Here is a 22876-nt window from a genome sequence, read left to right as displayed (position 1 = left end):
AAACCGGCTGAATCCAAAGCTGTACCGTCAAGCAGACAGAGGAATACTGTAATACTCTATACTGTAATATACGAACAGAAAATAGTTTTTTTTTTTTTTTGCTATTTTAGCCAAGAATATAAAAATAGTCAAAAGTTAAATGATTAACAAGCATGGATGCTCAAAAAATGTATTGCATTAATCATTTATTCATAAACCAAATAATGGAAAAAATAAAAAAACACAGCAAAACAAAAATAACAACAAAAAAGAAAAACATGTAATGGCATTATCATGATTAGAGGTGCCAGATGCCATTGTCCCTAAACGTAACCAAAATCAGTCTGTCCTCACACGCTCATCTGTTCTTTTGTGGTTTCCATGACCGAAGACCAAACTTTGACAAAATGCACAAAGTTATTAATGGGAACAAATTCCTGGACAGCATGCATGTTTAGAACTACTGATTTTGGAGCTGCATTTCAGAATAATGGTCTGTCAGACCAGAGGGCTTCAGTCTAAAGGAACATATTTTACACGTTTGGAGATCTGGAATAATGAATAAGCTACGAAATGGTTCCTTGGCCTCTGAAGAATTTTCCCCAAACTTTTTTTTTCTTTTTACTCTTTGCTTGCCAAAGAAAAACAAACTAAAGTTGTCAACTCTTGAAGTTAAGGGTAATTTGTAATCATTTCTAAGCCAAATAAGAATGTTAGAAACAAATTATATTGTATTTAAATATCTGCTTTTTATCGTCTAGGATGAAGTTGGAAGATAACTTTTTATGAATACTAAACTCTGTGGCTTTGCCAGTATGTCCAAATATACTGATCAGCACGTAGACTCATTATTGTCAGGAATTAGACTTGTAAAAGCTCCCATACCAGGAGCATGCCAATCCCTAATGCACTGCAATAAATAATAAAAAGCATTAACCTTGACTTAGAGAAAGCACTTTACTGGCTTTATGTAATCATATACAAAACAAATGCAGTCAGAAAACATTGAGCCAAAGGTGAGAATGAGATGGGACGGAAAAAAACACAAATAAAAGTCTCCATTATGAATGTTCTCTCACACGTGAAAAAGCATCGAAGTTGGGTTGATGGCAATTCTTCTGTAATGCAGCCACAACAGGCGTGTGTGGGGTTGGGGGTCAGTCTGGGATAGTTGTGATTTACGTTGGCAATCTTGTTAAATGTGTATCAATTTGCATGTGCCAAACACCAGGAAAAGGGCACTATTTTGGAGGACAATTTCAGAAGGAAAGCTCCAGACGCCTCCTCTGATGAAGAGAAATTCAAGAATCTTGGCATTGATTACTGACGACAGAGTGTGCTGCCTCACCGCTTTATGAAGTCAATTCATCAATATCAGTGCGGAGACGAAGCGCAACCACAGCCTGAATACGCTGATTCCGCTGCAACTAAAGTCACCAGTCAGACACTAAAGATAGATCCTGACACAGAGAAAAGATGAAGGTACAGCGAGAATGATCGGCGGGGAAAGGGAGACATTCGATTGTTCTGGTGGCAAACAAATATAAGCAGTCAAAAATAAATACATAAATAAATACAAAGTACACACACACATGAATGCACAAAAAATGTATTGAAAATCGAAACACATTCACATTCTGGTCATTTAAAATGTAATTAGTCGACAATGATCAAAAGCATCCATCCCGAATGAACAGAGAAATTATTGACTATTTATATACTGCTATAAATACAGCCACAGATGTGTGGCCTTTCTTCACATCATAAAATCACTCTCATTTTCCAGACAATAAAAAAAAAGAAACTATATTTGCATAAAATGAAACACGTCTGTTTGACTTGCAAATGACATGATTCTCCTCCAGATGCAACCGTATTGCTGCTCTGCTCATATTGAAGTACATAAATAGTCAATCTCGGCCAATCCGCCTACCTGAGTAACACAGTTACATCATCTGCGTAGGTGTTCCTCCTGCAAATGGCTCTGAAGCAAAGGGCTACCTGCTGTCTTGCAACGAGCCCCTCTTACACAACCTGCATGAGGTGGGTGTGCTATACCTTTATTGTGGCTCACCGTTCTGCATTAAAGGCGTGCAGCAGAACAGGATCATTGTTGTATGAAGGAACAGCAGTGGATTGAAGGGTTTATAAAAGGAGTGCATCAAATGGACAGCGGTGAGAAACCTAACAAACAGGTTAGAGCAGTTAGCAGGTAGCTCAAAGGAGAAGATAACCAAACCAAATTTAATTTGTATCAAGAAACGAGTCAGAAGCAGAAGCAGAATATGTTATGTGGTATCATCTGCAAACATATGCCATGGAAAAACTTCCATTCCTGGGTTGTAAAAAGTATTTTTTTCTTTTTAAAGCATAGCTGTCTGACACTAAATTGTGCCCCGTATGCATGATTCCACAGCAAGCCATGTCTAGCAATGCTTTTTTTTGTGCTCAGAATCACGGGCGGTCCTAGGGTCAGACGTTTGGGAGTCTGTGTCCAGAGGTAGGACAGATGTTTGTGCATGCAGAATTTTGGAGTTGTCATGACTGAAGGCAGGCTAAAAATGCACGACATGAGAGTTATATTGACAACATCATGGCACATCAAACATGGCACATTTTACCATTTTGTCATATAATCCTTTGTAGACGTTACAGGAAACTAGAGACAATCTTGAGGCTTGCACCAGCAGTCCTAATTAAATTGTCGAGGCAAAGACCTCAGAGCAACGGGTTGAAATGAGCTGTCAAAATGTTTCTATAACTAGATTGGAGGGAGACACACAAAACAATAATAATTAAACCTAATGAATCTATTGACTGTGTTTGGCTCAATCCTATTGAATGCTATTCATATTTAAAATCTATATTATATTTTATGCTCCTCTCTTTCTTATTGAAGTTCCCTTTTTATGCATGTGTTCAGTGTAAAATTAATTTTCCCATTGAGCGATAAATGAAGCATTGTTGTTTGTCTTCTTCTCTTTCTTTTAATTGACTAACGTTCTTTTCTCGATTAAGCCTATTTATGTTTACATCTATCGTTTAGTTTGAAGTCACCAGATATGCTTCAGTCATGCACAATTAGCGTTTCTAAATGCAGACAATCAGACCGGTATACAATCATTAAGTGAAGGTAATACCAGATCAATAATTCAAGTTCAATATCTAAACATTTTTAACAGCCCTTTAGTTTACTCTTCTCGAGACAAATGAGTTTCACTGCATGTTGCAGATAGACAGATTGGGGTTCAGGTCCAGCCGAGATCCAATTGATTGCATGAAACATATTTATTGTTCATATTGAGTGAGATAATTCTTGACAACACATCAATATCAATTACCAAAAAGTGTCAAATTGACCTATGCTCTGATTAATCAAAACTTTGAACATCTTTCTTCTGATGTGTTTAATTTAGGCAATTCTTCCTTTGCTGCTTTCATTATGGCTTTCCCCCCATATGCTCCCCGGTTTGCAAATCTAAATACCATCTCCAAACACCCTCCACTCCCCCTTCTCCTTTACCTCCCTTCCATTTTGTTTGTGGACATTGCTGCAGCCCCTGAATGTCCTGCGTGCCAGTACTACATGTATTCAAATATAGAAAATTAAAGTTGAGGCTCTGAAGTGCCACGTTCCACTCTCTGAATACCAATTGCTCATCTTTGATGCTTCTTACTGGACTCCAGTAGCCGCTGTTGCTGCTCATCTAAAGTTCAGTCATGGCCCGCTGAGGACCCCCCCCCCCCCACACACACACACTCAGAGGTTACGCATATGTCACGCTTTTCTATCATCTCTTATCTCGTTTATGTAATCAGGCTCTAATCTGAGGCTCTCCTTTAATCAGCGCTGCACCACAAGTGATAGGAACTTCTCGATTTGTGTTTTTTGTGTGTGTTTTATTTAGCATGGAATCGCTAGCCTAATGCAGGCCTGCTCGGCATTACAGTAAATAGCTGCTGATCAAACATTGTGTTAGATGATGAAGAAGCTAGCTGGGATGTGAAATTGATTTTCATGCTCAATAAAATGCACTGCTGACTCATCTCATGGCGGCGCATCCGTTTCCACCACACCTGTAGATCAGTAAGATTCACGGCGTTTGCTGCTGTTGTGGCTTCGGTTTAATGCGTCATCTTTTGTGGGAAGCAGAAAACAATGTTGTGGTCTCGTTCCTCTGTGCAATTATCATTCTTTCATTCTTCCACTGTTAAATGAGGTGCATGATGGGACAGCAGTGCGGTTGTCTTTGATGGTCTCAGCCCGGTCTTTACACGTAATTAAACAGCCGCATCAATCCATTTTATCATCTCGACCATGATTAAAATCCAGCTTCTCCTTCAATGCACAGCTAAAGAATGTCCCTGAGCTGTTTGATGGAATAAACCTCATCAAGAGGACGTGCATGGCTTCACGAGTGTAACTCATCATTTTCCAAACACTCGAAAGACATTCAAATGACTGCATGAAAAGATCCGTGACAGGAATTAAAATGAAACAAATCACAGTGGTGCAGCAGCACAAGACAGCTGCTATGTCGCGGGAGTGCAAGACAACGCTCGAAGCTATCCCACACTGTCTCAAGGTGAAGCAACAGACGTGCTCAAAAACGGAAGAAAAGATGCACGGACAAGTAGGATAGTCGAGGGAAGAGCCGCCAAATGCAGATAGAGCGATACTGCCAAATGCCTCGGGCTATTTGTGCATCCACTGGGCACTCCAACGGCCTCCCAGCCCTCCCTGGTTGGATGCAAAAAGAAAAGAAAATGTGGGCTTTCAAAGAGGAACATTCATTGAAAATCTTTACACTCGACACTTTCTCTGCGATCCCACCATCAAATGAAGATGATATACGGTGTCACTGTCAGGCAATGGACTGTGTGTCCAAACTGTCAGTGTTTCAGGAGCTAAGGAAACAACAGGGGAGGAATATCTTAAACCACAGATGATGAAGATGATGAGATCATTTAACAGATGACATACACACGTGGCTTTCTATCTCCTTATTTCAAAGTCTCATACTTTTTGCTCTCCACCCGGAAAGGCTGCAGAAAGAAATATTTTGATCTGTAAAACCTTAGACTCGGGATAACATTACATTTTTGTTTTTTACATGACATTTTTTCGACTTCGTCAAGCAGCTGTGCAAAATGAACCTAGTGGAGAAAAAGTAAGGCCAGGTGTGGCAGAGACGATGACATATGTCTTGTTTGAAACATTGGACTTGATTTAACATTTCCAGCTGGCTGATGCCGTATGGGTCTAATTAAGCCTGAGTGTAAACCCAGAAAAACAGATCCGAAAAGAGAACTTTAACTCCTATTAATCAGTGTGCTTTTTTTCTCATCAACTCTCTGCTGCTTTAATTAAAAGCCCTTCGGAACGGCACGTCACACATCATGCCATCTCCCGTTTGACTTGGGAATGTAACTGGGACACTCATTAGAGACAATGGAGAAGACTGTGACTCCCCAATCAAATCTGGGACTGCTCTACCTGAGGACCTGCGGGCGCTACCGTTGTCAGGCTGTAATGTATAATTGGCATCCAGCATATCTGCGAGACAAAGACATCAGCAGTGTATGCACCTGAGCAGGATCTCTGATGAAAGACGAGAATAAAGTAAAGAATGTTGTGTGGTGCCATGATTCCCAGCAGGGTGCAGGATTGAAACTTTCGAAATCCAACTCTGCCACGATTGTCCCTCTTTGTCTGAGCAATTCAACCCACGAGCGATGCAAATGAATTGCTCTTTTTTGCCAACAGGCTGCAGCTGTGAAACACGTGAATTATTTCTCTCTTGCTGATGAGTAATGAGGAGTGTAAAAGATAAAAGTCTGTTGCGCTGCCTTCGCATCATCACAGGGAGCGTGTTCTCCCGTCACGTCTTAGTACAAGTTTCCGCTCACGCACAGGACTGGACCGCTGATGTAGCCACACCACAGGCAAAGACATTCACCGCGAGTTAACTCCTGCATGGCCTTCATAGAGCGTTTTCGCTTACCCGAAGATTTTAGTTAATTTGTCACTCAATGGCCTGGCTAGTTCATAAAGCCAACGGACATATTGCTTCTTTCATTCTAAAGCCTCTTTTTTTGTTTAACCTGCAGGGCTCGTCTTCATCAGGTCCAATTTGCCGTCCATGGCCAGTTGCCTAATTATATTTCATGAGCTGATCCTTCTGAGTTTGAGGCCGATGCGGGCGCTCTGATTAGCCTCCTGTTTTTAACACCTGAGTCTTCCATGTTGTTGTCACGCCGACGGTCTCGGCGCCACGAGGTTGCACACCGCAGTGCCACCGCATGAATTCCACATTCATGTCGTGAGAGTTTAAGAGCTGCCTCTCTGTCAATTTGGAAAAATCGAAAGGTGCAGGATGAAAAAGATGCGAGAAGTTTATCAAAGACAATACATAAAGTCAGTCTAATGATGCAACAAGACGGAGCGCACAGTATATGCTTTACCATTTTTAGCTGACAACAAACTGTGTGTTTGAAATCTTTTCCTGGTGCCACTCACCCTAAAAAACTCCTTTGTGGAGCCTGAGTCCAGAGTGCCATATGCTATCTCTGTCTGCTTGGCCAAATCTTCGGCACTTTCTATCGGAGAGACCATCCTCTCTACTGTCAAGAAGGCAGCCAGGTTGGCTGTGTAGGAGGAGATGATGATGAGGGTGAAGAACCACCACACCCCACCAACGATGCGGCCCGACAGAGACCTGCAGGGTGGAGGGTGATGACAGGGAAGCACAATGTAATCACATGGCGGTATATGATGGCTCTCAGCCTGCTGCGAAGTGACAGCTGCTTGTGTTATTGTATCGTCATCACAATTTCCTTGTAAATCAACGGGATGCTGAGTCAGCATTCTAAAACGGCACATTCGGGGAGGGCAGCAAGTTGTTCAAAATGTAACGGAATCCAAGTGTTTAATTAGCTGTGAAAGAATCAGGGTCAAAGTTTTCCTTACAGCCTGACGGAAGTATTGACGAAACATTTCGGTGATGATAATTTCAACATAAAAGAAACGAGAAAACCAATTCCGTATATAATTGCGGCTGTAAATATGAATTGAGTTAAGCTTCAAGTGACTGCCAGCTGGAGGAAAAGGACAGGGAGGGGCATTTGAGTGACTGTGTACCTGCTTCTCATCATTGGCAGCTAGAATGTCATAGAGCAGCTTTATGTTTGTGTCTACGATGCTGCTGCTGCTGCTGGAGCTGACCCACCTGGGTGAGATGTCGCAGCCCTGCTGCATGAAGGCACCCAATGAGAACCAGAGCGAATTGAAGATGCCAAAGTCGTTGGGAGGGTCGGGGGGCATCTGGGGGTCTTTGGTCTCATCCTGCTCTTCAAGATTCCACTCATAAGGACTGAACCGACTGACCAGGAACAGGACCACGCTCACCCCGATATAGGCGAACACTATACACATCCAGATCTCATAGGCCAGGGGGTCCAGGAAGGAAAAAACACCAGGCTTGGACTTTTGTGGCTTCTTTATCATAATGGAGATGCCCAAACTCATAAATGGCTTGGAAAAGTCTATCACCTCCTCTCGAACCAGAGTAATGGTGAGAGGCGCGACAGCTATATCTGCTCTCTGGAAACAGGGACATGCACAGCAAGCATTAGTCATGACCTGCATAAAGAAAGGGGTCATTTTAAATGTAAATGTGAACGGCTGGAACTGGGGAATAAAAAAATGTTGTCACACATTATGCATCATTATTATTAGAAATGAGCCATTTTGTGACACATGAAAATAAACTGGCACGCACACACACACACAAGATCAAAAAACATATACACACTGTTATGACCTTGTTGTACATGAATGCATTTGAGATTTGAAATGTTCTCTTCATCAGATATTTTACAAAAATATTGTCATATTGGGAGGTAAGAAAGAGAAAAAGCAAGACTTTTTTTCGAGTATTAGTTAATTTGGGGAAAAAAAATCATTAAGCAGAGAGGATCTGGATCATGTTTGACCAAATGCGTCCTTGATCAGGCTCCAAAGATCAGGGACACGTTAAATTGAGGAACTCTGTAAAAAAACAACTAACTTTAGTCTATGCTATGAGACCACAGCATTGTTCATTTTCATGAATTTGAAGTATTATTAGAAAAGTCATAACGTGTAGACTTTGCCCAGATATGCCTACAATTTGAACTACGGAATATTAAAAGTTAATGAGAAATCAATGAACCACTTGGCATTTACTAGGCCACACTTCCAAAAACACTGCTAATTCTAGCATCGGTTTTATTATTTCTTTCATTTTCCAAGCTGTTTCTCTTTATCTCCCTCCTTTGGTCTGCTGCTTCAACCACATTATGTTATCAACAACACATCCACTGCGGTGGCGGTGCTTACTTTTCAGAAATCACAATGGATTTCTTTGTTAAAGCAGAGTAAAAATAATTAGTCACATTAGACAGTGTTACTGCAGCTAGCGTGCGTGTGATTAATTAAAGAACCGCTCCTCTTCAAAGGAGGGGCTCTGTGAAGGACAATTCTTTGACTTGTGCTGCATTTCTTTTCATTGTCGAAACATCGGACCTAAACAGAACCACAGCAGAAAATGCCTCCTACAAGGTCAGACCAGGAGCAACACAAATAGAGCCAATAAACATGATTGTTTTCTTTACCCTGTCAACATAACTTTGTGAAGGGCTATAACCATTAAATCCTCATGCGGGGGTAAACAGCACTCAATCAATGGTGAGGGGAAACAGCGCAATAAAACGCAGCCTCGGGCCTTAACCTTTAAAAGACAACTAAGACTAAATTAATTTACTGGTCAAAAGGTCAAAACGCATGAAAGTGTTAGTCCTCATTATCGGACTGGAAAGACTTGACGACGATGAGATTGGGATATTTTTTCCCACCTTCCGTCTGCAAGGAGTGGACTTTTCCATTTGAAAGATAATTTAGCGGGGATAGCACATCAAACCAGGCAATCTCTGAGGCTGATAGTTGGGAGATTGAACAGATGAGGAGGCCTAACCCTCATGCATTTTGCATTTGGCCCCCATTCAGGTATTGTGGCCTTGGAAGAGAGTAAGACTGTGCTGGTTAAAGCGCAGTATGACCCTCATCTAATGTCAGAGGCTCATCCAACATGGTGCACAACACATCTGGGTCTTGTTTCAAACCTCTAAGCGGCATGTAGCTGTACAAGCAGATTTTTTTCAGCTGTGAATTTACAATGTGGGAGATTCATCATACATAATTACACAATCACTTCAAAGGCTTCTAATCATTCATTCATCAAAGTTATTGCAGTTTATTTTTTTGGGCCTTATGGGCTCCTTGTTTCCATGTACCTACCTCTGTTTCGGCTGTAAAAGAGAAAAAAGATGTCTGGGCTATGCAAGGCGTATTAATTGCAATGAACAGCACTGAGAAATGATTTCATTTTCTCCGTCTCAAGATCATCACCAACCCCCCCTCCCCCCCGCAATGCCTGAGGCCTGCGTTTGACAAATTCACTCACAGCTGAGCTTCTTGAGACAGCATTAGACCTTGAACTGGGCCAGAGCTGATGTTCAGAGCTGAGCTCTCAATGGGTTGGTGAGAACCTTAAGGCAGAAAAACGAGATCTCCTCTCATGTTGAAGTTCCTTGCAAACTGTCATGTAATCAGCGAAATTAAGGCTCCCAGTACTCACCCCATAGACCAGTTCACCCACCATCCCGTTCCACGTCTTGGTCTCGGGGTCTCGGGCTCCGTACTTCTCATCCATTACTATAGACAGTTTGTACTTAATTCCAACATGTTTGGCAATCTCAGATGCTAAATCGACGCAGTAGCCTTCATATCTGTCATTCCCATCCAGATGCATATAATTTTTCTTGTACATCACATAAGGAGCTTCCTGTTGATTCAAACACACGCTGGTTTATTCACTCCCATGCCCTGTAGCACACATTTAGGTAAATACAGAAATATGCATGCCTTTTAAATGTGCCCGTGCATTACACACAGATTCAAAACATTATAAGCTGCTATAACCACATCCGTGCAGTCATGCGTACACCGATGATGCCCCGTGAACGATAACTACAAGCTGATAACGGCAGTGTGGTCTCGCGGTCACACTGCTTTCATCAGGTTGCGGTAGCCAACAGACGCCACGCCCAACGCACCCAACCCGCCTTGAGTCCGAGGGGAACGTTTTTCATTTATTGTAGAAGACGGGCAAAATAAGAATTTAATAGGGCTGGGATTCATTGCCAGGCGAGGTGTGGGTTGGCTCGGCGGTGAGTGGAGACGAGAATGGGTTTCATAAGTAAATGTCAATGACAGGAGAGGGATAGGAGCGTGTCCATAGGATCTCCACATATTCAAGCAGATTGAACCAATGCGCAGTTAAAGGCTTTCATTCCAAAACAAAAAGCCGCTGTTTGCTACCCAGAGTTACGCTCTGTAGAGCAGAGACGTCCGCCAAGGCCAAACAATCCTACACATGTATGTTCTGCTTTACAGACCTGTGGCCCACCCTGCCACTTTCTTGAAAATTAGTGCATTGGTTTTATAATTTTTCTATATAGATATTTTATTTAAATAAAATTAATGAAATAAATCCCCATTATTGGAAAGTGACCAAACATTTTCTTAAATCTTTCCTAGCATATCTACCGAGCTTTGTGGAATCCCATCCATTTAAAAAACATGTTTTTTTTACATCATCCTGCTGACAAGGAAAAACACCTACCAACCAACCAAACAGCTAACCAACGGACACGGGTGAAAACATAACCTCCTTGGCGGAGGTTAAAAATAACAAATGACCGGGAGAGCAGGGGCGTGCTAGATTCTCTCTCGTTCTCAGAACACTAGAGCAGCTTGTCTATCGTTTTATGAAGTGCATCATTATTACTAAACAATGGGACTGCTCAGGAGGGCAGACATTGTCCTTACAGCCACACAATTAAAGTGCAAGTAAAAGAGCAGTGGTTTGTTTGTTCTGTGCTGATGTATCCACCCTCCAGTTGACCTGTTTACCATTTACCATGCACATAATTCCTCATCCTGGCATGTGGAATATATGTGTCCTCATGCTACTCAATTCCAGCTAATGCCTTGAAACCCAAATGACATTTAACTGTGCATGAATGCCAGAGATCCTGATTGGATTGTTGTCAAATATTTGTTTGGACACGCCGATGTACAACCAGGCACCGAGTTGTAGACTTCTGTAAATTCGTTTGTAATTGAAGCTATTGAAAGATATGACAGAAAATAAAACAAACAAATGGTATTTTGTTTGTTTACTACACATTGGGAGGAGGACCACATTAATTTTTCCTGGAAGTCACACTTCAGCACAGAACACGTGTAAGAGCAATGCAAAATAGGTTGGAGATGCAAAAGAAAACGAGGATAAATCCCACTTTCACCACTTACTTATCCCTCTTCCAATAATGTTTCTCTTGCTTTAGCCAGCTTTGCAGCAGCATTGTCTAGTTATTCCTCAGCCAGTCTATCCCAAGTGTCATTGAACATTTACTTGATGAGGACAGACAGGTCTACTTACGTATGCATTTGTATGCGTTTCACAATTGATGGCGTCAACTTATCATTTCTACCATTATTGTGATGTCACTGCTACGACAGGCCACTGAAGTATGGGAAATCAAAATGCTTTGACACCCACACGGATACAGTTGAAACATCCCCACCCCCCCACCCCGTTTTGGACCGACTGTTTCAACATGTAGTGAGTGGATGGAAAGCAACACAAAAAAGATGTGGTTCTACCCGCCCAGGACAGAATGTATCACTCACTGGAATCAACACCATGACCTTGAGTGGCAGAATACGTGAAACATTTAAAACTGCACGGAAAGTGTACCATAATAGTAGTGACCACAATCGTTCGGTTTTCCACTGAGGAGTCGTTGGAGACCTGCGGGTCCATAATATTTACAAATCGCGTGAACTCGTTCCAGTACCCAATCTGCAAAGAGAAGACAGGGTCAGTGATGCGTTTCAACGCACAGAGTACAGTACTCCCCTAAAGTTAAACCAAAACGGGATTGAATAAAAACAAAAACAATATGAAAACTGCACAAGTGACACAGTAAGCATGGGATCGGCAAAGACCTAATGTTTCTGCATTCGGTACACAGTTAATTTCAAGATCAAAGATGAATTTGCGAAATGTGCTGGAGCTGATCTGCGACAGCATATGGCAGACAACTTCAATCACTCCCACCGTCAGCTCCCCAGGTTTCACGGTAAATAATTGATAGTCAGGCCCGTTAACTGCACACATGTTTAAATAATTGATCAATATAATCCAGAGGCACCATCCTGCTCAGTCCTGCCATTGCTGTTACGCTGCATTCTGCTGCACAGATGCTTGAGTCAAACCAATGTCAAGTGTTTGTTTGCCCATCTGAAATAATGGCTGCTCTGGCTTGTGATTAAACGTGTCGCATATCTCTCTGCCAATAATCTAACTGTTGCCGGCTATGGCTTTCCCAGTGACATCTGCTCCTTGTTTTTTTGTTTTTTTTTTGCTTCTGATCTTTAAATGTTTAGGCCAGACAGGTGCAGAATAGTGCAAAGATTTTTTAAATATCGAGCGGCTGTGCTAGAAAGCATCAAACATCTCAAACTTGAAGCTGCTCCAAAACTGTGGTTAGAAATTTAGATGCCAGACTGGAGAAAGCTCCAAATATTTATTCCCTCGTCCTCTTGACGGGGCTATTTGATAAGTGCCGCTCGGGCGGACGAGGCTGTGGGGAGCCGTGTGTCGCGGCGTGTCGCTTGAGAGGCAGAGCCCTGACCTCACCCTGAGCAGCTGGGACAGATATCAGCCCATACATCACTCCCGACAGCCACAGCTAAGATCCTTCATCCTCTTACTGTCAGCGGAGTGACTGGGGCTGCAGGTCCTGACAAACTGCTGCCCGATATGTCTGTTCACTCCTCGTTCTCTCACCCACCACGCCCCCCCCACCATTCACTTTGCATCCCTCTCCTCTTCTCTCTCCAGCACTACCTGGACGGATGTAAAAGCTATGTGATGCTAAGTGAAGTGTGGCCCGGGTGTCAGGTAGTGTAATCACACGTCCCAATGAGGCTGTGCCCACTTTCTGAAGAGAAATTAGAGACCATGATATGGATCGGCTTTCTAATTATCGGTTATTTAGTAAATGCTGTCAAATCTTATCAACAAGGAAATATCTTGCTAGCAATTCTTTTGATGGGACAGTTTAAGTTATCAGATCGGAGGCTGTGTGCGATGTGCGGTGCAGCTGGGCCAATCAGAAGCTGAGACAACTTATCAGCGTTGATCTACGCTGTCCTCTCAGTGGATGCAGCGGCACAAAATCTGCGGCAGAAATCTGCCAAGTGCACGGATTTGTGTTCTTTTGGTTGGGTAGTGAGTCAAACAGCGACGTGTGTCAGGGAGTTTTAACAACAACTTTTCACTCGTTTTGGATTCGACAGTTAACGATGATAGCTGATAGAAGTGATCGCTTCATCTTACCTTCCTCGGTCCACCTGTTTTCATCTCATAAACATCTATGGTGTAATTAGTCCTGCGGCCATAGTTGTCAAACTGGATGTTCCCTGTCATGCCCTGTACTTTGACCTGTCACGAGACACACACACACACACACACACACACAGATACAGAGACAGATCGAGAGGAGTGTGTAAGAGCCATAGCTGTCCATACAAAGATGGTATTAAGGTGCTCGTGCTCATGGAGCTAGTGGAGTGCGTGCAGTCTGTTAATCAAATGATGAACTGAATCCGCTTTCATAAAAGATGTAGTTTTATGGTAATGTCGGCCTAGATGTGAGTGAGTTCTGTGCTGCGATATCTCAGGGCAGAGGGAGGAGAACAGCTCCACACTCGCCTTCTCTGTCACTTCCCATCATTATCATACTCTCGCTTGCTATCTCTGCTTCACCTCTTCTAGTCTTTTCTAGTCGAGATATCAGCTTGTTCTTCCCCCGCCCCCGTTTCCCTCTGTCCTTTTGTCTCCCCCCCCTACCGTTTTGAGAGCTCTCTCAATGTCGATGCCTTGGCTCCAAGGCACGGCAGGATTGGCGAGGCAGTCTCCAGCGCTGCCTCGACGGGAGACATCCACACGCTGCCGCCGCAGGTACCTGAAAGCCTCTGCTATCACCAGGATGGCGTCGTGGGTCAGGGCCGAGGTGTACTGTAAAAAAATAGGACATCAAATTAAATGGGACTGTTTAGTGCCATAATCCCTGACAGGGTAGGATAAAAGTTTATATTGAGCGACTGTGGCATTCGTGAAAATGATGGTTTGTGTCTTGGGTAAAGCCCTGCCACACCACACGGACATTGGTTTTGGAAATAAGCAAGGGAAGTAGGGAACTAATAAAAAATAGTTTGAATAGACAGATTTGAGAGGAGAGGATAAGACTTTTCTGATGGCCATGCCCTCTTTCTAAACTTTCAGAAAAGAATTGTGGGGAGAAAAGAGAGCATTAATTAATCATTTTATCCCCCACACACTTTATCTCCAACTTCGACTGACCTTTTCATCACTGAGGGTCGAGCCACCTGTTTGTGAACCACTGCACCGTGACAAAATCTAATTAAATGCCATTCAAAATCCAATGCTTTCTTGATCATTGTTTAATTAGATGTAAATTGGACCTGTGATATAACCTTGCATTGCACCACCGATTGATATATTGATTTCTGGGAAGGGTGCAAAGATGAGGAGTTGAGGGGTGGAAGAATGAGGGAATGACAAAGGAAAACAGAGGAAAAGAGGAGGAGAGGACTTCTAAAGGGACAGTTGTTGCATTCTGCATGCACAATGAAAGGCCTTGTGAGCAAAGTACCTTCAGGGGAGTGTTCCGGGCCTCTGGGAATTCTCTTTCATCTAGCCGCTCCCAGCGCTGCACGAACTGCTGCACAATCCGGTTCTCAGGGTTGACTATCTGAAACCCTGAGATGTTGGCTCCACCGGCAAACACTTTGTCCAGGCTCACATTGGAAAATCCCTGAGATGAGACACGGGGAAACGGGAAGAGGTGACTCGCAACCATTTTTATTTGAAGTGGGTTTGTTTCAGTAACACTTGCTGGAGTAAGATTAATCTTTCTATGAACACGGAGCCGTGTGTGAAAGCAATGTGTTTGCCTTATACCATGTGGCATAGTCTGCAGCATCCTCTCTTTATTTACACATGCACATTCTATAGAACCTGAGATCCTGCAGATGGCTAATTTTTTTTAACTTCATTCAGGTGGCCCACTTTCATTAAAATGATGCAGAAAGAAAAGGAAAATGGAAAAATAAGAACACTCCTCATGCATTTCAAAAAACCTTTACTGCAACTACATTTAGGTAAGTTTCCTTCTTTATCCTCGAGGAGCAAGACAAGCTCCTTTCTTTGCTTTGTCAAACTGCCTTTTTTTTAAGTGCAGCATTGCGTCCCGGCTTGCAAGGACATGCGTCTGACTGCTGCATAATCACACCGTCAGGGAACAGCAGCAGGGAATCAGTAAGTGAGCGCAGTATCGGCCTCCGCTTTTAAACCCTCTTGATAACATCAAGGCTAAATGAATATTTTCATCCTCAGACAGAAAGGGAGACTTGGCTGCCCTCCAAAGATGGTTACAAAGGTTAAATACGGTTTATTTATTGGTCAGGGTAGTTTGACTACTGTGTGGTGATTGATAAGGCATAAGCAACACACACACACACACACACACACACATAAGCAGCAAACCTATCATGAACAGTAAAGAGAAATAAACAAAATATATGAAGGTCGGTTTTTGTCATTTAAAGCAAAAGCCTATAATCTTATTGCGTTCCTGGCTCGGAAGTTCTATCACATGCAGCAAAGAAGCAGGCAGCGGCCCCTCCCAGGAGAGAAGCTCCATTATTACAGTACTCACAAGATTGGCCAGAATGTAATGGTAACCTCGGCTGTTCTTCCCCAGGGTCACAGCCTATGGGAGAGAAACATCAATGCGGTAAACCACCCATGGAATGAGGGCTAAGAGCCTCGTACATTCGGCTGCAACAGCACCTGGAATTGCAGTCGTGTCCTGCGACTGCCCAGCGAAGTTGAAATAAAACAAAGTTGACTGTGGAACAGCGGGAGCGAGGCAACAGTCAGCGGGAGCATTCATTAAGGAGTGGGTGATGAGAGAGAGAAAATGTGGAACATCCTTAAATATTCTGCTCACTTTGAAGTAATTTGTGGCGCCGGGAAATGATTCCTCTGCAACCGTAGGATAGAGAGTATAGGCATGGAAAGGAAATGTTTCAAAAGAACTTACACTGAGACGGTAAGATGTAGATCTGGCTCTGCTTTGAAAATATCACACCGTTGGAACATAACAGCATGTTTCAACCCACACAGCCTGTCTGAAAATAGTAAGTGGTGTTCTAAGCCGTTCTATCACTTTTATTCTAGATGTTCTACTTCCTTTTGTTCTGTGCCTCCAAGATAAAGCAAAGAGTGAAACTCTAAATTGTTCTGGCTCTCTAAATGTTGGACGGATTGTCATCTGGGCCCTGTGATGTCTGGTATTTATGAGTTTGCAGTCCGCTGTGGATGGACTTCTCAGTGGCTGCCATGCAGGAGCCTGTCAACCATTTCTCAGTTTTCATCTGCGGTCTACAAACACAGCGACATAAGTTTACAGCAAAATCAGCATGTTTGTACGTGTTCTGGCTCTGGCTCGGTCGCAAAAACAAACTGTCAGTTAATCGTGTGCGTGTGTGTGTGTGTGTGTGTCGGGATGTTGGATATTTGTTACTGTGGATTGTTGACAGCATTTCCACTGAGCAGATTGATGGAACGCTCATATCGTAGCATCGCTGGCACCCAAAACTCTTCAATTACGACTCTGAAGTTAAACTAAATCTTGTGTACTATTCTACAGTAGCGCAAACACCCTGACAATTATCCTGGTTTCTTTCCATTCGCTGAGGCTTTAACATTCCACCACTGCAGGATATCAGACAGAGGAGAACAAAGCAAGACGGTCAGATGGAAAGGAGCTGATTGCAATGCAGAAATAGCTTCTGTAATCCATCAATAACAAATAAGTAAGTGACTGAAAGCTTGATGAAAAGAAATCCTTGCAACACTTGTACTGCAGTGATGTCAGAGATAAATCGATCACAGCTCCCCCCACCCTCAGTTATTATTCACATCGGAGCTTTGAATTTTAACAGTCTTGCATTTTCTTCGACAAACTCCGCGGCACGACGCTCCTTTGCCGTTTACTGGCCTTGACTGACAGTAAACCTGCTCAAAATGTGCCCTGGAGCCAGGAAGAGAACTCCAACCGACTCCCTGCCTGCTGTCGGCAACACACAGTCAGCCTGGCAGCGGCTACAACCTGAAACCTTGGGAGGAAGCACAGCGAGACACTGATGGCATAGAGATGCAAAGGTCCCACGGCCAGATCACGCGAGGCTTTTCCCTCAACCTCTTTAATTAGTCAGATGGCAAGACCTGGCTCCAGCTGAAAGGGACAGATTTCATCGCTGTGAGGTGGGATATGCCCTGTGAGCGAAACGCTTAGACACAGCAGATGGCGACAACTGTTTATGTCCTCGCTAAAGACGCATACGGGGTCATCCACATCTGTCCGTCCCTATATAATATGATTCATATACATATCCACAGAAACCACCCAATAACACAATTCCTCCACAGCATTTGTGGGTGCGGAGGTGGAAAGCTCCACCCACAATCCCTGCGTGTAGATGGATGCAGCTCTTACACGTACTGTGTGCTAATTAGGTGTTGTACAATAGATTCTTTCACTTGGGAGAAGGACAAGTTACATCGATCTTGGCATCTCACTCTTAAGAACAGAGTTAATTAAGACTGTCACGCTGCTATTCATTAAAATTGATGCTAATTGTCTTATGAATATTTACTGAAACTGCAGAAAACGCTTTTCAGAAATGACCCAGGAACCTTTTCACCATGCTGATTCTCTTTTTGCCTTCCCCTCTCCTTGGATCGACCCCTGCTGTTAATCACCTTTAGAGCGCAAACATAAGCCTTGGCCATAATCGTTTTCCAGTTTGACGGAGAGGAGAGAGGACGCGTTGCGTGCGCTACCCTTCATCCTGCTACCCACGAGCCCTTCCCGCTACCTTTTCTACTGCGGCTGAAGGAGAGTAGACTTGGAGTTTTCTTTAAAGCCTGATGGCGACAGACAACCTAGATGACCTTGAATTCACCCTCATCCAGACTCGACATGCCTCTCCCCCCCTCCAGACAGGCCGATGTAAAAGCACAGCTCCTTATTTCTAGTAAACACCAGACTGTTTTCCTCTGAGTTTGACCTTTCTAATCCATGGGGAGAGGCAGACTAGAAGTGATAGGCTCCCTAGAGTAAGTAAATAACATACCATTCACTGAGGCATCTAAAAATACAAGACAGGCTTATCGGTGTTGCTTCTGATGATTTCTTATGCGGCGTTCATTCCTTGACTCAGGAAAAAAATAATTTCAACAGTTATTGGCATGGTTTATCTCTAAAAGTGTGAAGGATAACAAGTCCTTTGGCTCTGGTCATATTTAATGCCAATAAATAGATGCAGATTATCTACCGGTATGTTAAAAGACTCTGCTCATTCTAATCATTGCCTTCGGGCGTCCACTTGTTATTGGTGGCTGCTGTGCAGTTGTCTTAGATTGTAATAATGAATGGTGTCTATCCATTGCTGACGAAAATAGAATTTATTGACGTGATTCTGGAATTCTCAGTCGAGCCTGTAGGTGCTAAGCAAACATTAGCCAACATTAGGATATTGTAGACTGGCAGGAGGTGCTGCGGCTCAGTCTGGATGTTCTGATTCAACTGATTAAGGCATTCATGTGAGGGACTTAAATGTATAACTGAGGGATTCTGATAACTATCCACTCTATGCTGATACTCGTCATTCGGTGTCTCCAACATTCAGAATCATTATGGCATCAAAGATCCTTTTCACAATGAATAGCGGTGAAGTGTTCGGCTAACTTGGAAGTTATATTTTTCCATTTGGGCACCAGCATATTCAAATGTCCCACTTGTCAAAAGAAAATCTTATATTGGCAAATTAATTATAACAATGAATGCTAATCAACTCAAAATAATGAAAAGATCACTCTAAAAAGCAACAAAGCCAACCTGGATTTTATGGGATTCAGAATAGAATAGAATAGAATAGAATAGAATTGAGTTTGTTGCCATTTGCACAGGTAAATTGCAGTAAAGGTACATTGGAATTATTGTGCGTATCTCAGAGTCATTTTTTAAAATGCAAGAAAATACAAATAAAAAAGATAATGAATTAAAAACAGCAACCCCAATTAGCACAAAAAGAGGTGGACCTTCGTTATCATGTCAGTTTGGCGAGCATTAGGTATAAAGTTAGGGTTTAGGGTTTGAGTTGTGTATCCACAGATTAAGACAGTTACAACATTGATGAATTACTTATGGGATGCAAGTTAAAATAGGTCAGTGTCTGGTTTTCACACAAATCCTGATACCTGTTTTTTTTTCCATTCAACATCACCTGAATTTTTTTTTTTCCTGTGAAATTAATACTTAAACCTGCAGATTATTTTAAAGGGCTTGTGAAAAAGAAAAGAAATATTGAGTAGCAGCATGCAAAATGACTTATTTGTATGCTTTGTTGAGAGCAGGCTGACTGTTAGATGTACTTAACTGCCTGCAGAGTTTCGAGAGTTCTCCACTTCACACAGTACAAGGACGGCAGAGTGGATTGGAGCTATATGCTTTAAAACAAAAGGACATTCCTCTTCTTTGCTCTATTTCTGCACCGTTGCTCTTGGCACAAAGGGCTGTTGGTGGAGCACTCTCTAATTAAAAGCCACGAGAGGCTCTGGTTGTGATGCTTTTCTTAGCAGTAGTGATGTGTGCCTTTGAAGATAGCATGGGCGCACAAAATTTAGAAACACCCGACACATATTCGCATGATTATGTCTGTGATTGCTCTGAGAACCCAGGCTCGACATTTCTGGCATGGCCTCGTATTTGCGTGCAAAGAAGTGAGACGACCTAATCTGTTTTCGCTTGAAATGTCCGGGCTAATTTTTGTCGATTTAAAGAGAGCGGCTGTTTATTGGAAGAATTTTTGACAGTGTCATAACTGCATGGTCAAAATGTCAGAGAGCCGGAGCACGCTGGTCTCATTCGGTCAGAGCGTCGGCAGAACATATTCTGTTAAAAGATAACACTTTAATCCGATTTAATTCCATAATCGGAGCTAGTAATGGCCTGTGTGACACGGCACAGTTGGTGCCCGGTTACGTGAAAAGGACTTTGCATCTTTGCAGCTTTTACAGTGAGCTGGGATTGGTTTGGTTGCATTTCTGTCGGCTTCTCTTCAGCAATCAGAGGACAACACCCTGATTTTGAGATCAGGAGAATATATACCGTAATTAGGAAGCTTTCAAATTTGTGTTGTAACTTCAAATAAAAGAGTGGCTCAGTGCATTTATTAGAGATTAGAGAGTTTATTTCCGTTTTAATAAGGCTAGTTATACGTGTCAGCCGCAGTTTTACAGGAGGACGATATTATACTCTTATTTCTCTGTGTCGTCAACACTATTGCAGAAAAAAGGACCTTCTTTTTATGCTGACATTTTCATCATTATCCATTCTCTCCCTCTCCTAAAACTTTTTATCTCCCTTTGTGGACATTTTTTTCTCCACTTTCTTGAATTTGATATTAACACCGAGATGTCAAAAATAATACATCCACCTGTGGATTTTCCCTGCGTTCTTCATTCATGAGAAGAGATAAGAATATGGAGGCTCTCCGGTTTTCCACGAGGACAGAATATGGCCACCCTTCACGCCTCCACAGGCAGCAGAATATTGTTCTAACAAATCCCAGATGTAACTCTGTTTTTCTAATCTTCCTGTGGATCCTTCTCTCTGCATAGAAATGCATCTTTGTGGCTGGCACAGTGCTTTTCTTTGAACAGCTTGTGCGCCCTGGGCCTGTCCCAGACACCGTTCACTTTTTTTCCCCCCCTGCCTGTCTGCTTCTCTTTACACTTGTGATGTGCAGGTTGTTGCCTCTGAGCAGACTCCAGCACAGGGAAGGGGGCCAGGATGGAGCATAGAGGCAGATATCATCATCATATTATGTGTGAATTAAAAAAAAACTGTATTCATAATGTACAGTCAAACACATAATCATGCAAATCAAAATCATCATTCTGACAAGAGGTGCCAACAAAGTTGATTCTCTCATCCTCCATCAACGCTCTGGTTTACGCTGACCTTCTTTAATTGCCACATTTCTTTTTTATCATCACATCATTTCATAAATCTAGAGATGGTTCAAAGAAGCACAATGTTTGGATGTGATTCAGAGAGCAAAGCTGGCAAAGACTCCTCCATTCGTTGTAAGGGAAGGATTGCCATTGGGGTAATTTATCTGCAGTGCAGTGTATTGATGTATTGAAGTCCTGTGAGCAATAAATCCTTAGTGGTTACAGCATGAAATAATAATAATAATGGGATGTTGCATTCTCCTCAGCATCCCAAAGCAAATTTATTGGGAGTCTAACTCTCTGAGCAAAAAAGCAGCAATGTATGCAGCAGTATGTAAATACCCTTTTTCATATTTGATACACATGACCTTTCAGGATTTTGAGACTTCTACTTCAGAGGTTTGAAGTAGAAGTCCCCCCCCCCGAAAAAGCTGATAAATACAAGCCAACACATGCATCTGACAATTTCCATGAAAAATCTCCATGAAAAAATTCCGAATTTTGCAAAAGTTACATAAATTAGAGCACTTTAAATGTTTTTCAAGACATTTCAAGTCAATCATTGAAGTATTGTCATTCACGCATTTACATTAAACATTGTTGCTGGATATGCTCAAATATTTGTTTTGTTCTATAGCTAAACCCAGTCAGATAAATGTTGGCCGGTAAACAATTTGCATTTATGAGTAACTGGATGAAAAGTGGTGCAAAAAAAAAAGAAAAGAGAAGGACAGAGAGTTGTGGACTGTGTGAACCACAATTGTGCCAAATTGTGGAGGCTTACCGCTTTCCTATTCAAGATAATTCTACACTCCATGAACTTCATTGCCCAGTATAAAGAAATTGTTTCTGTGATGGGATTACTCCAACTGGAATAATAATAAACTAAGCTGATCCACATTTCCCCCCAGAAACCATCTAGCTGGATCCATTTCTCCTCTTGATCCTCTCAGCAGCGGTGACCTTGATGGATTGAAGCGTAATGTCGCCATTACGGCACACAGACCGCAGCATCAGCACGCGGCTTCTGTCGAAACTATCACTCCTGTCCTCCAGAGATGAACTCTCTCTGTCTACAGCTATTGGCTAATGGAACTACAACAGCGGGTGAAACCAGCAGGGTTCCACATAGCTGACAATGGAAGCCATTTTTTGGTGTGATTGCCCTCATGGAGACGGCCCATCCCTGTTTCAATTTATAGTGGGGTGGCAGTCCAGAAGCTTCCATTAATACCTCATACATTTTTGGCAGAGGAAGCCAGATTATTTCAATTAGCGGCAACAATAACAACGAAATCCCACATCGAGGCTGGCACAGAAACAAAGGTCATAATTCAGAACCCTTCTTCTTTGAAGGTTAGCCTTTGAAAGGCTGACATGTATTTCTCCTTCCCGCACTAAAGCACGGTTTTCGACAGAAAGATGTATAATAATGATGATGAAGTGAAGGAGGAGGAAGGGAAAGCGCTCCCTCTAGAAGAATAAGGAATAATGCATTAAAGGGAGCAAACAGAAGCAGGAGAGCATCAAACACGTTATTGCCTTGCATTCTTATTAGTGTTTGTAAGAGGGGGGGAACGCAATGATACTACCAGCCTTACACGGGATCCATT

General features: G+C 42.6%; 1 protein-coding gene across 1 annotated transcript in view; it reads right to left on the bottom strand.

Annotated features, from left to right (window-relative positions):
* The window catches only part of gria3b (glutamate receptor, ionotropic, AMPA 3b), a 63895-nt gene that overhangs the window by 6451 nt on the left and 34568 nt on the right, over window positions 1-22876 (bottom strand). The window contains exons 5-12 of the mRNA XM_068740246.1: window positions 15895-15948; window positions 14830-14991; window positions 14004-14171; window positions 13491-13595; window positions 11844-11948; window positions 9657-9863; window positions 7209-7582; window positions 6500-6698 (exon numbers count right to left, since the gene is read on the bottom strand). Coding sequence (XP_068596347.1) covers window positions 6500-6698; window positions 7209-7582; window positions 9657-9863; window positions 11844-11948; window positions 13491-13595; window positions 14004-14171; window positions 14830-14991; window positions 15895-15948 — 1374 coding nt within the window. The remainder of the gene's footprint in view (window positions 1-6499; window positions 6699-7208; window positions 7583-9656; window positions 9864-11843; window positions 11949-13490; window positions 13596-14003; window positions 14172-14829; window positions 14992-15894; window positions 15949-22876) is intronic.

The sequence above is a fragment of the Brachionichthys hirsutus genome, chromosome 6, assembly GCF_040956055.1.
Source record: "Brachionichthys hirsutus isolate HB-005 chromosome 6, CSIRO-AGI_Bhir_v1, whole genome shotgun sequence".
Taxonomy (NCBI): domain Eukaryota; kingdom Metazoa; phylum Chordata; class Actinopteri; order Lophiiformes; family Brachionichthyidae; genus Brachionichthys; species Brachionichthys hirsutus.
The sequence above is the reverse complement of the archived record's forward strand: the minus strand, read 5'-3'. Positions and strand labels throughout refer to the sequence as shown.